At 37.3% G+C, this 14,762-nt stretch overlaps 1 protein-coding gene and 2 pseudogenes across 1 annotated transcript; all 3 read left to right on the top strand.

Moving 5' to 3' along the window:
* The first annotated feature begins 3,704 nt into the window (after positions 1–3,704).
* LOC146954302 (uncharacterized) lies at positions 3,705–5,953 on the top strand (annotated as a pseudogene).
* A 671-nt stretch (positions 5,954–6,624) lies between these two features.
* LOC146954301 (uncharacterized) lies at positions 6,625–12,960 on the top strand. Its single transcript, XM_085744262.1, has 5 exons — positions 6,625–6,945; positions 7,363–7,603; positions 7,724–7,872; positions 8,056–8,242; positions 12,932–12,960. The coding sequence occupies exons 1-5, from the start codon at positions 6,625–6,627 to the stop codon at positions 12,958–12,960; spliced, it is 927 nt and encodes a 308-aa protein (XP_085600388.1).
* Positions 12,961–12,985: 25 nt separating this feature from the next.
* Positions 12,986–13,944, top strand: LOC146954300 (uncharacterized; annotated as a pseudogene).
* Positions 13,945–14,762: the final 818 nt, after the last annotated feature.

The following is a 14,762-nucleotide window of genomic DNA, read 5'->3' as shown; positions in this document are numbered from 1 at the left end:
CTGATGTGTTATTTAATGATGTGCAATATATGAATTATGCAATGATTGTAAAATTGATGTGATAATTGAAGATGATTATATAGTGATGTTGTTATAAATATATTAAGTGAATACTTGTGATGTTTCAAGTTAATGTAATTCATTCATCGATGATAATATGTTGTGAACTGTTCATATGCTGTCTATGTTACTGTTGGATCTTTGTGAAGTTGTATAAGTCGGTCTAAGTTGTAAAGATTTGAGAAGTTGTCCATAATAATGGAATTATAAGAGATGTTCATGAAGTTATCTAAGTTGTACGAAAGTTATGTCGTTGCATTAGAGTTGTGTCGTTGCATAGTCAGAGATGGGGGCTTAATGCCCGACAGGTCCTTTATGACCTTAGAGATGGGGGCTTAATGTCCGACAGGTCCTTTATGACCTTAGAGATGAGGGCTTAATACCTTGGTGGTACCACATGCATATTATCAAGATGTTTAAGATGATTTAAGATGTTAAGATGTCAAGTTGTCGAGTTATCATTATGTTAAGGTATCAAGTTGTCAAGTTGTTAAGATGCTAAGATGATTGAGATGTTAAGAGTCGCATTGTCGAGTCAAGTGATGTTTGAATATGAAGTTGTTTATGAATTTGATTATGAAGTTAATTATGATAATGCTATGTTTAGATAATCCTATGATGTTACATGATTATTGTTAAGATATGTGATGATATTTAAGTTGTTAAATGTAATTTATGATTTATGAGCTTATTATTATTGTTTGAGAAATCTCACCCCTTCTGCTTGAAAATGTTGCTCTTCGTATGGGTAACTTGCAGGTAATCAAGAATAGGCATGGTCGTAAGTGGACTCCTCACTCTGTGTCTTTAGGTGCTCTGATACGTAACGGAATGGGACTTGACTTTCCTTCTATTCCTTACGTATAGTTTATGAACTTTTATGAATAAATGACGAAACAAGACTTTATGAGATTTCATGTTGAGGCCTGCGTGCCAAATATTTTTATTATGTTGAACTAATTTCCGCTGCGAAGTTTTGAATTATTTATGATAAATGATTTTGAAGAATAAATTGTTATTTATTCAGTTTATGAATTTTTAAGAAGTGTAGCATTCCGTTTAAAGTGAATTACTCTGATGTTTTTAATTATGAAATTTTTACGTTGGGAAAACGGGGTGTTACAATTGGTATCAGAGCAGGTTGGTCCGTCCGGCCAAGTAGTTGAGTCGAGTTGTGACGTTTAACAGTTAGGATACCATCATTATGTTATTCTAATTGTTGTGTGTTGTGCAGAGAAGAAGAGGAGACCTGTAAACTACTAATTTCATCTGTTATAAGAGAACTAGGATGGCTGGAAGAAATGATGCTGCTATTGCTGCTGCGTTGTAGGCTGTGGAGCAACATCCTAATGCTGGTGCTGGTGCTAATGCTGAAGTGAGAATGTTGGAGACTCTCCTGAGGAATCATCCCCCTACTTTCAAAGGAAGGTATGACCCTGATGGAGCTCAGACGTGGCTCAAGGAGATTGAGAGGGTCTTTCGTGTTATGCAATGTACGGAGGATCAGAAGGTGCGTTTTGATCAAAGGCTCACTATAAGATCAGGAATGAGAGGAGGAGTAAGCAGCAAGAAAATCGTGGAAAGCCTTATAGTGCTCCAGCTGATAAGGGCAAGGAAAAGGTGAATGATGAGAGAAGGCCTAAGAAGAATGAGGCTCCTGCTGAGATCGTTTGTTACAAATGTGGAGAAAAAGGTCACAAGAGTAATGCTTGTGGTGAGAATGAGGTGAAGCGGTGTTTTCGTTGTGGCGTTAAGGGGCACACAATTTCAGAATGCAAACATGACGACATTATTTGTTTCAATTGCGGTGGAAAGGGACATATTATTGCTCAGTGTACTGAACCAAAGAAGACCCTGGCTAGGGGTAAGGTGTAACGCCCACTTTTTCCTAATTATTATTTGAGTGAATTATTGCATTTTATTAGAATATTATTATTGTTATTATTATTATTATTATTATTATTGTTATTATATTTATATTGGTGGAATATATGTTAATAGTCGATAATATAAGTATTATTCTTAAGTGGGGGAGAGATATTATTATTAGTAGAAATAATTAATAGGGGAAAGAGTAGGATTGCGGTGAGAAGAGCAATTAGGGAAAGAATAAAATTTGTAAGTGAGAAGGAAAAATTAGAACGCGTACAACTGAGAAAAGATGAGAGAAATAAGAGAAGTCAGAGATAACCCAAAGAACGAAGAACGCGGCTGTTGGATTTCAGAAAGATAATCTAAGGTAAGGGTGGGACTAACTCTCATTATTAACAAGTTTTGATTCGTAGGAAGTGGTCAATTGTTGTAGGTTTAAGGGATTGGGATTAGGTCAAAAATCATTAAAAGTGGAAGAATTAAGTGAACTTTGATGTAGTTTGATGTAGAAAGATGTTAATTAGTCATAGAAAACGTTTAGATGTTGATTTATAATGAATTTGGGGCCTGGGTAGTGAGAATTGGATGACTGAGATGTGTTGCAGAGTTGCGACAGAACCCTGTTCTGTCATCGCTCGCAACTGCGAGCGTTCCCACTCGCAACTGCGAGCAAAACCCTCACTCGCCACTGCGAGTAGTTTCCCTCGCCAATGCGAGTAACCCCTTAGCTCGCAACTACGAGTAATGTTGTGCACAACTGCGAGTTCCCCTGATGAACGTGCCATTGCGAGTAGTTTAGCTCGTCACTGCGAGTTAGTGCAGGACAGACCTTTTGTTTCGCAAATTGTTGCAGTTTTGACTTGTTTCCTTGATGGAATAGGTTCTGATGTATAAATGAAAAATGTTGTTGACTTAATCGTTGTTCCAGTAGATGCAGTCTGATGTGATGAAATCCTTGTGAGTAATTATTAATGAATTTAACATTAAAAAAATGAAGTTGTTGCATTTAGAGTCGAGTTGATGCATAGTCAGCGATGGGGGCTTAATGCCCGACAGGTTCTTTGTGACCTTAGCGATGGGGGCTTAACGCCCTGGTAGTACCACATGCATGTTGAAGTTGTCTAAGTTGTTGTTGGAGTTGTTGTTGCATTGTAGAGTCATCATAACTTATAATAAATGATGAATGATGTGATGATGTTGCTGTCTTGCCGTTGTTGTTGATGTCCTAACATTAATAAATGATATAAATGATGAGTTATAAGAATAAATATGTTGGTTTGGTAACTATGAAGTTGTTGACTACTTAGCTTTGTTAAATGATGTTAAAAGGATGATATTAATGTTAGATATATGTTGTTGGTTATCTTTCTATGAATTATTATTTGTTAATTAATGAATGTGAAATCTCACCCCTTCTGCTTGAAAATGTTGCCCTTTGTATGGGTAACTTGCAGGTAACCAGGACTAGCTGTGTTCGTGAGTAGACTCCTCACATCATGTCTAGGATGCTCTGATACGTAACGGGATGGGGATTGTCTGATGCTTGTTTTTCCTTGTTACGTATTTTATTTTAATAATGTTGAAGTATTTTATGAAGACTAATTGAGATGTTAAGTTGTGGCCTTTAATGCCAAGGATTTTATGAGATGATGTAAACTAAATCCCGCTGCATTTGATTATTGAATTTTATAAGACAGGTTGCTTAAATAAATAGTATTCCTATTACTATAATTGTTGGAAATGATGTATGTGATGCTCCGTTATGATGATAAACTCTGATAATTTTTATGAAATTTTTAAGTTGGGAAAACGGGGTGTTACAATTGGTATCAGAGCAGGTCGGTCCGTCCGGCCAAGTAGAGAGTCGAATTGTGTCTTTTAGTAGTTGGAATACCATTATTATGTTATTTTAATTGTTGTGTGTTGCGCAGAGTAGAGACCTGGAGGCTGCAAACTTTATCTGTTATAAGAGGACTAGAATGGCTGGAAGAAATGATGCTGCGATTGCTGCTGCTTTGGAAGCTGTAGCCCAAGCTGTGGGACAACATCCAAATGCTGGTGCTGGTGTTAATGCTGATGTGAGAATGTTGGAGACTTTTCTGAGGAATCATCCTCCTACTTTCAAAGGAAGGTACGACCCTGATGGAGCACAGACGTGGCTCAAAGAGGTTGAAAGAATTTTCAGAGTTATGCAATGTACTGATGATCAGAAGGTGCGTTTTGGTACGCACATGCTGGCCGAGGAAGCTGATGACTGGTGGGTGAGCGTTCAACCTACCCTAGAGCAGAATGATGCGGTTATTACTTGGGCTGTGTTTAGGGAAGAGTTCCTAAACAGATATTTTCCGGAAGATGTTCGCGGAAGGAAAGAGATCGAGTTCCTTGAGCTGAAACAAGGAAACATGTCGGTGACAGAGTATGCAGCGAAGTTTGTGGAGCTGGCTCAGTTCTATCCACACTATACCGGACACAATGCTGAGTTTTCTAAGTGTATCAAGTTTGAGAATGATTTGCGTGCCGATATTAAGCGAGCCATTGGTTACCAACAAATCCGTGACTTTTCTGCTTTGGTGAGTAGATGTAGAATCTATGAAGATGATTCAAAGGCTCATTATAAGATTATGACTGAGAGGAGGGGTAAGCAACTACAGAATCATGGGAAGCCTTATAGTGCTCCAGCTGATAAGGGCAAGAAAAGGGTGAATGATGAGGGAAGACCTAAGAAGAATGAGACTCCTTCTGGGATTGTTTGTTTCAAATGTGGAGAAAAAGGTCACAAGAGTAATGCTTGTGGTGCTAATGAGGTAAAAGGGTGCTTCCGTTGTGGCGTCAAGGGGCATACCGTTTCAGAATGCAAGCACGACGACGTTATTTGTTTCAATTGTGGTGGAAAGGGGCACATTTCTGCTCAATGTACTGAACCAAAGAAGGCCCGGGCCAAGGGTAAAGTGTTTGCTTTAGCTGGTACTCAGACAGCTAGTGAGGACCGTTTGATCAGAGGTACTTGTTTCATTAATAATATTCCTTTAATTGCTATCATAGATACTGGTGCCACGCATTGTTTTATTGCTACTGATTGTGCTTCGAGGTTGAGTCTTGATGTGTCACCAATGAATGGAGAGATAGTTGTCAAAACCCCATCTAGTGGTTCCGTAACTACCTCTCGAGTATGTTTGAGTTGTCCTTTGTCTATGTTTGGTAGAGATTTTGCTATGGATCTAATTTGTTTGCCATTGAAAGGAATGGATGTAATTCTTGGTATGAATTGGTTAAAGTATAATTACGCTCACATAAATTGTTTCAACAAGACGGTGCGGTTTTCTTCCCAGAAGAGGAAGCGGAGACCGAATTTATAACTACTAAGCAGTTGAAGCAGCTGATGCTTGATGGAAGTCAATTGTTTTCTTTGATGGCGTCCTTGTATATTGAGAACCAGGCGAAGATTGATAAGTTGCAAGTTGTGTGTGAATTTCCAGAAGTATTTCCTGATGAAATTCCTGACGTGCCGCCAGAGAGAGAAGTTGAATTTACTATTGATCTTGTTCCAGGAACGAAGCCTGTGTCTATGACGCCTTATCGTATGTCAGCTTCAGAGTTAGCAGAATTAAAGAAACAGTTAGAAGAATTGTTAGACAAGAAGTTTATAAGACCAAGTGTATCACCTTGGGGAGCACCAGTGTTGCTAGTAAAGAAGAAGGATGGAAGTATGAGATTGTGCATTGACTATCGTCAGTTGAACAAAGTAACGATAAAGAATAGATACCCCCTCCCTAGAATTGATGATTTGATGGATCAGCTAGTGGGTGCACGTGTATTTAGCAAAATTGACTTGAGGTCAGGTTATCATCAGATTAAAGTGAAGGATGAAGATATTCAGAAGACGGCCTTTAGGACGCGTTACAGACATTATGAATATTCTGTAATGCCGTTCGGAGTATCTAACGCACCAGGTGTGTTTATGGAGTACATGAATCTCGCATTTTTCATGACTATTTGGATCGTTTCGTGGTTGTATTCATAGATGATATTTTGATATATTCGAAGTCTGAAGAAGAGCATGCTGAACATTTGAAGATCGTCCTGCAAGTATTGAAGGAAAAGAAGTTGTATGCCAAGTTATCTAAATGTGAATTATGGTTGAAAGAAGTAAGTTTTCTTGGCCATATTATCTCTAGTAGTGGTATTGCAGTAGATCCATCCAAAGTTGATGCAGTATCAAGATGGGATACTCCAAAGTCAGTTACCGAAGTTAGAAGCTTTTTGGGGCTAGCAGGTTATTACCGAAGATTTATAGAAGGATTTTCTAAGTTAGCACTTCCGTTAACACAGATGACGTGTAAAGGCAAAACCTTTGTGTGGGATGATCAGTGTGAGAACAGTTTTAATGAGTTGAAGAAATGTTTGACGACGGCTCCAGTTTTAATTTTGCTAAAACCTGATGAACCTTTTGTGGTGTATTGTGATGTGTCCAAGTTGGGCTTAGGTGGTGTGCTTATGCAAGATGGCAAGGTAGTGGCTTATGCTTCGAGACAGTTGAGGATACATGAGAAGAACTATCCTACACATGATTTAGAGTTGGCTGCTGTGGTTTTTGTGTTGAAAATTTGGAGACACTATTTGTACGGTTCCAGATTTGAGGTGTTTAGTGATCATAAAAGTTTGAAATATTTATTTGATCAAAAGGAGTTGAACATGAGGCAGAGGAGATGGATCGAGTTACTAAAAGACTATGATTTTGGGTTGAATTATCATCCTGGAAAAGCTAATGTTGTTGCAGATGCATTGAGTAGGAAGACATTACACTTGTCGGCGATGATGGTTAAAGAGATGGAATTGCTTGAACAGTTCAAAGACATGAGTTTGGTTTGTGAAGTGTCACCAAAGAGTGTGAAATTGGGGATGTTGAAGATCAACAATGAATTTCTGGATAGTATCAGAGAGGCGCAGAAAGTAGATGTGAAGTTGGTAGATTTAATGGTTGCAAGCGATCCTGCTGTAGACAGTGACTTTAAGGTTGATGAGCAAGGAGTGTTGAGGTTTCGAGGAAGAATTTGTATTCCTGATAATGATGAGATGAAGAAGATGATCCTTGAAGAAGGCAATAGAAGCAGTTTGAGTATTCATCCAGGAGCTGCTAAAATGTATCAAGATTTGAAGAAAATGTTTTGGTGGTCTGGTTTGAAGCGCGACGTGGCGCAATTTGTGTATGCATGTTTGACTTGTCAGAAGTCGAAAGTTGAGCATCAGAAACCTGCTGGGTTATTGACACCGCTAGAGATTCCGGAATGGAAATGGGATAGTATATCCATGGATTTTGTGACGAGTTTGCCGAATACCAACAAAGGGAATGATGCAATTTGGGTGATCGTAGATAGATTGACGAAGTCGGCTCATTTCATTCCAATTAATATTATTTTTCCTATGTCCCAGTTAGCAGAGATTTATATTAGAGATGTTGTGAAGCTACATGGTGTCCCATCGAGCATTGTGTCGGATAGAGATCTGAGGTTTACGTCGAGGTTGTGGAAGAGTTTGCATGAGGCTTTGGGTACTAATTTGAAGTTGAGTTCAGCGTACCACCCGCAGACAGATAGACAGTCGGAAAGGACAATTCAGTCGCTGGAAGATTTATTGAGGGTTTGTGTGCTTGAGCAAGGTGGAACTTGGGATAGTTATCTACCTCTGATAGAGTTCACTTATAACAACAGTCACAATGCTAGTATTGGAATGGCACCTTTCGAGGCTTTGTATGGTCGGAGGTGTAGGACTCCATTATGTTGGTTTGAAACAGGTGAGAGTGTGGTTTTGGGACCAGAAATTGTCCAACAGACTACCGAGAAGGTAAAGTCAATTAGAGAAAAGATGAAAGAGTCACAGGATAGGCAGAAAAGTTATCATGATAAGCGCAGAAAGGATCTTGAGTTCCAAGAAGGAGACCATGTGTTTTTGAGAGTCACTCCGGTGACGGGTGTTGGACGTGCATTGAAGTCAAAGAAGCTGACTCTGAAATTTATTGGTCCGTATCAGATTTCAGAAAGGATTGGAACGGTTGCTTATAGGGTGGGTTTGCCACCACATCTTTCGAACTTGCATGATGTGTTCCATGTATCGCAACTTCGGAAGTATGTGCCGGATCCATCCCATGTGATTCCAAGAGACGATGTGCAAGTAAGGGACAACCTTACCATCGAGACCTTACCAGTAAGGATAGAAGATCGTGAAGTGAAGAGGCTGAAAGGCAAGGAAATATCTCTTGTGAAAGTAGTTTGGGAAGGAGCAGCTGGTGAAAGTTTGACGTGGGAATTGGAGAGTAAGATGCGAGAATCTTACCCAGAGTTGTTTGAACAAGGTACATTTACGAGGACGTAAATATTCTAAGTGGGGGAGAGTTGTAACACATACTTTTTCATAATTATTATTTGAGTGAATTATTGCATTTTATTAGAATATTATTATTATTATTATTATTATTATTATTATTATTGTTATTATATTTATATTGGTGGAATATATGTTAATAGTTGATAATATAAGTATTATTCTTAAGTGGGGGAGAAATATTATTATTAGTAGAAATAATTAATAGGGGAAAGAGTAGGATTGCGGTGAGAAGAGCAATTAGGGAAAGAATAAAATCTGTAAGTGAGAAGGAAAAATTAGAACGCGTACAACTGAGAAAAGATGAGAGAAATAAGAGAAGTCAGAGATAACCCAAAGAACGAAGAACGCGGCTGTTGGATTTCAGAAAGATAATCTAAGGTAAGGGTGGGACTAACTCTCATTATTAACAAGTTTTGATTCGTAGGAAGTGGTCAATTGTTGTAGGTTTAAGGGATTGGGATTAGGTCAAAAATCATTAAAAGTGGAAGAATTAAGTGAACTTTGATGTAGTTTGATGTAGAAAGATGTTAATTAGTCATAGAAAACGTTTAGATGTTGATTTATAATGAATTTGGGGCCTGGGTAGTGAGAATTGGATGACTGAGATGTGTTGCAGAGTTGCGACAGAACCCCGTTCTGTCATCGCTCGCAACTGCGAGCGTTCCCACTCGCAACTGCGAGCAAAACCCTCACTCGCCACTGCGAGTAGTTTCCCTCGCCACTGCGAGTAACCCCTTAGCTCGCAACTACGAGTAATGTTGTGCGCAACTGCGAGTTCCCCTGATGAACTCGCCATTGCTAGTAGTTTAGCTCGCCACTGCGAGTTAGTGCAGCACAGACCTGCTGTTTCGCAAATTGTTGCAGTTTTGACTTGTTTCCTTGATGGAATAGGTTCTGATGTATAAATGAAAAATGTTGTTGACTTAATCGTTGTTCCAGTAGATGTTGTCTGATGTGATGAAATCCTTGTGAGTAATTATTAACGAATTTAACATGAAAAAAATGAAGTTGTTGCATTTAGAGTCGAGTTGATGCATAGTCAGCGATGGGGGCTTAATGCCCGACAGGTTCTTTGTGACCTTAGCAATGGGGGCTTAATGTCCGACTGGTCCAAATATGACCTTAGCGATGGGGGCTTAACGCCCTGGTGGTACCACAAGCATGTTGAAGTTTTCTAAGTTGTTGTTGGAGTTGTTGTTGCATTGTAGAGTCATCATAACTTATAATAAATGATGAATGATGTGATGATGTTTCTGTCTTGCCGTTGTTGTTGCTGTCCTAACATTAATAAATGATATAAATGATGAGTTATAAGAATTAATATGTTGCTGTTGGTAACTATGAAGTTGTTGACTACTTAGCTTTGTTAAATGATGTTAAAAGGATGATATTAATGTTAGATATATGATGTTGGTTACCTTTCTATGAATTATTATTTGTTAATTAATGAATGTGAAATCTCACCCCTTCTGCTTGAAAATGTTGCCCTTCGTATGGGTAACTTGCAGGTAACCAGGACTAGCTGTGTTCGTGAGTAGACTCCTCACATCGTGTCTAGGATGCTCTGATACGTAACGGGATGGGGATTGTCTGATGCTTGTTTTTCCTTGTTACGTATTTTATTTTAATAATGTTGAAGTATTTTATGAAGACTAATTGAGATGTTATGTTGTGGCCTTTTAATGCCAAGGATTTTATGAGATGATGTAAATTAAATCCCGCTGCATTTGATTATTGAATTTTATAAGACATGTTGCTTAAATAAATAGTATTCCTATTACTATAATTGTTGGAAATGATGTATGTGATGCTCCGTTATGATGATAAACTCTGATAATTTTTATGAAATTTTTAAGTTGGGAAAACAGGGTGTTACATAAGGTGTTTGTCTTATCTGGTACTCAGACGGAGAATGAGGATCGTTGATCTGAGGTACAATTTCGAGGACGAAATTCTTTTAAGTTGGGGAGAGTTGTAACGCCCTCCTTTTATTTAATTATTTTTATTAAGTTAGAATCTATTTATGTGATTTATTTATTTATATGAGGTGTTAGTATTTATTATGTGGCATTATTCTATTATTTATTAGAATATGAGAATTATTAGTGTAAGTAGAATTGGAGGTTAGAATAGAAAGAGGAATAAGTTGTTGGGCCTAAATAGATTGGGAAGAATATTTTAGCATTATAAATAGAGAAGCTTAGGTTAGAAAGAGTTTACAAAAAAAAAAAACCGCTTTTTGGAGAAAGAGGAGAACTCAGAGAGAGAACCCTAGGAACGAAGAACGCTACTTTTGATTTCAGAAAAACAATCTAAGGTAAGGGTGAGACTATCTTTCACTAATATTAGGTCTGTGAATCATTAGATTGCATCTAACATGCTTAGGATGAGTTTGTTAGATTATGAGAAATTAGTAGTATAATTGATGTTTTAAGGTGAAAACCTTGATTGATTGTATAGAGTTTTGGTAGTTGCTGTGTGGTTTAGTGTGGTTCTGTGATTTCATATCATTCCTTTGATCCCAGGTTGCTGCAACTTCAATTAGTTTCGTTTTTGTTCTCGTATCGTGAGTAGTGAGAATGTAGAGTATTAATTATCGAAAGCTCTATATATAATTTAAAATAATATAACTTAGCAGAACGTATAGGATCTGGTGTTTTAGGTCTCTTCATGTTCATGACTAAAAGTTATACCCTTGCCATGATTTTTCTCGCTGCTATAGTATCGTAGACACATAGGTAGGTGAACAATTAGGATAATAAGGAAAATAATACTACTATATGGCAATTTTTGAGTAGCTTAATTAACTAGCTCAAACTTCCTATGCTTCTTAATATATTTTTTTGGAACCAAACTCTTATTATTGTTTCTTTTCATTTTAATTATAGACTATAATCAACATATTGGTTTAATATCATGATTTTTGTACGTGCCTTAATAGTTTTGAGTGGCTCTGATCCTCTCTCAGTTCCACATGTTTGATGAGGAATTAACTCTATGCTAGCCTATAAATAATAAGTTTGGAAAGTTTAATGATAAAGTATAATTGGTGTAATATTGGATGATGTGTGTTAATGAATTATTTAACGATATGTTATATATAGATGTGTTATTTGAATATGTGTGATTTAAAGATGTGTTATTTTAAGATGTGTGCTTTTAATATGTGATATTTGACATTGTGTAATTGATGAGTTATTTATCGAAGAGTAATTGATGAATTATTTGATTAAGTGTAATTTGTGATTGATTTGATAATGAGAAACTTATGTGTTATTTAATGATGTGCAATATATGAATTATGCAATGATTGTAACATTGATGTGATAATTGAAGATGATTATATAGTGATGTTGTTATAAATATATTAAGTGAATACTTGTGATGTTTTAAGTTAATGTAATTCATTCATCGATGATAATATGTTGTGAACTGTTCATATGCTGTCTATGTTGCTGTTGGATCTTAGTGAAGTTGTATAAGTCGGTCTAAGTTGTAAAGATTTGAGAAGTTGTCCATAATAATGGAATTATAAGAGATGTTCACGAAGTTGTCTAAGTTGTACGAAAGTTATGTCGTTGCATTAGAGTTGTGTCGTTGCATAGTCAGAGATGGTGGCTTAATGCCCGACAGGTCCTTTATGACCTTAGAGATGGGGGCTTAATGCCCGACATGTCCTTTATGACCTTAGAGATGGGGGCTTAATGTCCGACAGGTCCTTTATGACCTTAGAGATGGGGGCTTAATACCCTGGTGGTACCACATGCATATTATCAAGATGTTTAAGATGATTTAAGATGTTAAGATGTCAAGTTGTCGAGTTATCATGATGCTAAGGTATCAAGTTGTCAAGTTGTTAAGATGCTAAAATGATTGAGATGTTAAGAGTCGCATTGTCGAGTCAAGTGATGTTTGAATATGAAGTTGTTTATGAATTTGATTATGAAGTTAATTATGATAATGCTTTGCTTATGATAATGTTATGTTTAGATAATCCTATGATGTTACATGATTATTGTTAAGATATGTGATGATATTTAAGTTGTCAGATGTAATTTATGATTTATGAGCTTAATATTATTGTTTGAGAAATCTCACCCCTTCTGCTTGAAAATGTTGCTCTTCGTATGGGTAACTTGCAGGTAATCAAGAATAGGCGTGGTCGTGAGTGGACTCCTCACTCTGTGTCTTTAGGTGCTCTGATACGTAACGGGATGAGACTTGACTTTCCTTCTATTCCTTACGTATAGTTTATGAACTTTTATGAATAAATGACGAAACAAGACTTTATGAGATTTCATGTTGAGGCCTGCGTGCCAAATATTTTTATTATGTTGAACTAATTTCCGCTGCGAAGTTTTGAATTATTTATGATAAATGATTTTGAAGAATAAATTGTTATTTATTTAGTTTTTGAATTTTTAAGAAGTGTAGCATTCCGTTTAAAGTTGAATTACTCTGATGTTTTTAATTATGAAATTTTTACGTTGGGAAAACGGGGCGTTACAATTGGTATCAGAGCAGGTCGGTCCATCCGGCCAAGTAGTTGAGTCGAGTTGTGACGTTTAACAGTTAGGATACCATCATTATGTTATTCTAATTGTTGTGTGTTGTGCAGAGAAGAAGAGGAGACCTGGAAACTACTAATTTCATCTGTTATAAGATAACTAGGATGGCTGGAAGAAATGATGCTGCTATTGCTGCTGCGTTGCAGGCTGTGGCTCAGGCTGTGGGGCAACATCCTAATGCTGGTGCTGGTGCTAATGCTGAAGTGAGAATGTTGGAGACTCTCCTGAGGAATCACCCCCCTACTTTCAAAGGAAGGTATGACCCTGATGGAGCTCAGACATGGCTCAAGGAGATTGAGAGGGTCTTCCGTGTTATGCAATGTACGGAGGATCAGAAGGTGCGTTTTGGTACGCATATGCTGGCTGAGGAAGCTGATGATTGGTGGGTGAGTCTTCTACCGGAATTAGAGCAAGATGATGTTGTGGTTACTTGGGCTATTTTTAGGAGGGAATTCCTAAACAAGTACTTCCTGGAAGATGTTCGCGGGAAGAAGGAGATCGAGTTTTTAGAGCTAAAGCAGGGTGATATGTATGTGACGGAGTATGCTGCCAAATTTGTGGAGTTAGCTGATTTCTATCCACACTACACTGCTGAGACCGCTGAGTTCTCTAAGTGCATCAAGTTTGAGAATGGTTTGCGTCCCGAGATCAAGAAGGCCATTGGTTATCAGAAGATCCACAATTTTCTAATTTGGTGAGTAGCTGCAGGATTTATGAAGATGATTCAAAGGCTCACTATAAGATCAAGAATGAGAGGAGGAGTAAGCAGCAACAAAATCGTGGAAAGCCTTATAGTTCTCCAGCTGATAAGGGCAAGGAAAAGGTGAATGATGAGAGAAGGCCTAAGAAGAATGAGACTCCTGCTGAGATCGTTTGTTACAAATGTGGAGAAAAAGGTCACAAGAGTAATGCTTGTGGTGAGAATGAGGTGAAGCGGTGTTTCGTTGTGGCGTTAAGGGGCACACGATTTCAGAATGCAAACATGACGACATTATTTGTTTCAATTGCGGTGGAAAGGGACATATTATTGCTCAATGTACTGAACCAAAGCAGACCTGGCTAGGGGTAAGGTGTTTGCCTTATCTGGTACTCAGACGGAGAATGAGGATCGTTGATCTGAGGTACAATTTCGAGGAAGAAATTCTTTTAAGTTGGGGAGAGTTGTAACGCCCTCCTTTTATTTAATTATTTTTATTAAGTTAGAATCTATTTATGTGATTTATTTATTTATATGAGGTGTTAGTATTTTATTATGTGGCATTATTCTATTATTTATTAGAATATGAGAATTATTAGTGTAAGTAGAATTGGAGGTTAGAATAGAAAGAGGAATAAGTTGTTGAGCCAAAATAGATTGGGAAGAATATTTTAGCATTATAAATAGAGAAGCTTAGGTTAGAAAGAGTTTACAAAAAAAAAACCGCTTTTTGGAGAAAGAGGAGAAAGAGAAGAACTCAGAGAGAGAACCCTAGGAACGAAGAACGCTGCTTTTGATTTCAGAAAAACAATCTAAGGTAAGGGTGAGACTATCTTTCACTAATATTAGGTCTGTGAATCATTAGATTGCATCTAACATGCTTAGGATGAGTTTGTGAGATTATGAGAAATTAGTAGTATAATTGATGTTTTAAGGTGAAAACCTTGATTGATTGTATAGAGTTTTGGTAGTTGCTGTGTGGTTTAGTGTGGTTCTGTGATTTCGTATCATTCCTTTGATCCCAGGTTGCTGCAACTTGAATTAGTTTCGTTTTTGTTCTCGTATCGTGAGTAGTGAGAATGTAGAGTATTAACTATCGAAAGCTATATCTACTATATATATATATATATATATATATATATATATATATATATATATATATATATATATATATATATTAAAGG

This window comes from Medicago sativa, chromosome 1, assembly GCF_051527215.1.
Source record: "Medicago sativa cultivar Bolivia chromosome 1, Bolivia_mono, whole genome shotgun sequence".
NCBI classification, from domain to species: Eukaryota; Viridiplantae; Streptophyta; class Magnoliopsida; order Fabales; family Fabaceae; genus Medicago; species Medicago sativa.
The sequence above is the reverse complement of the archived record's forward strand: the minus strand, read 5'-3'. Positions and strand labels throughout refer to the sequence as shown.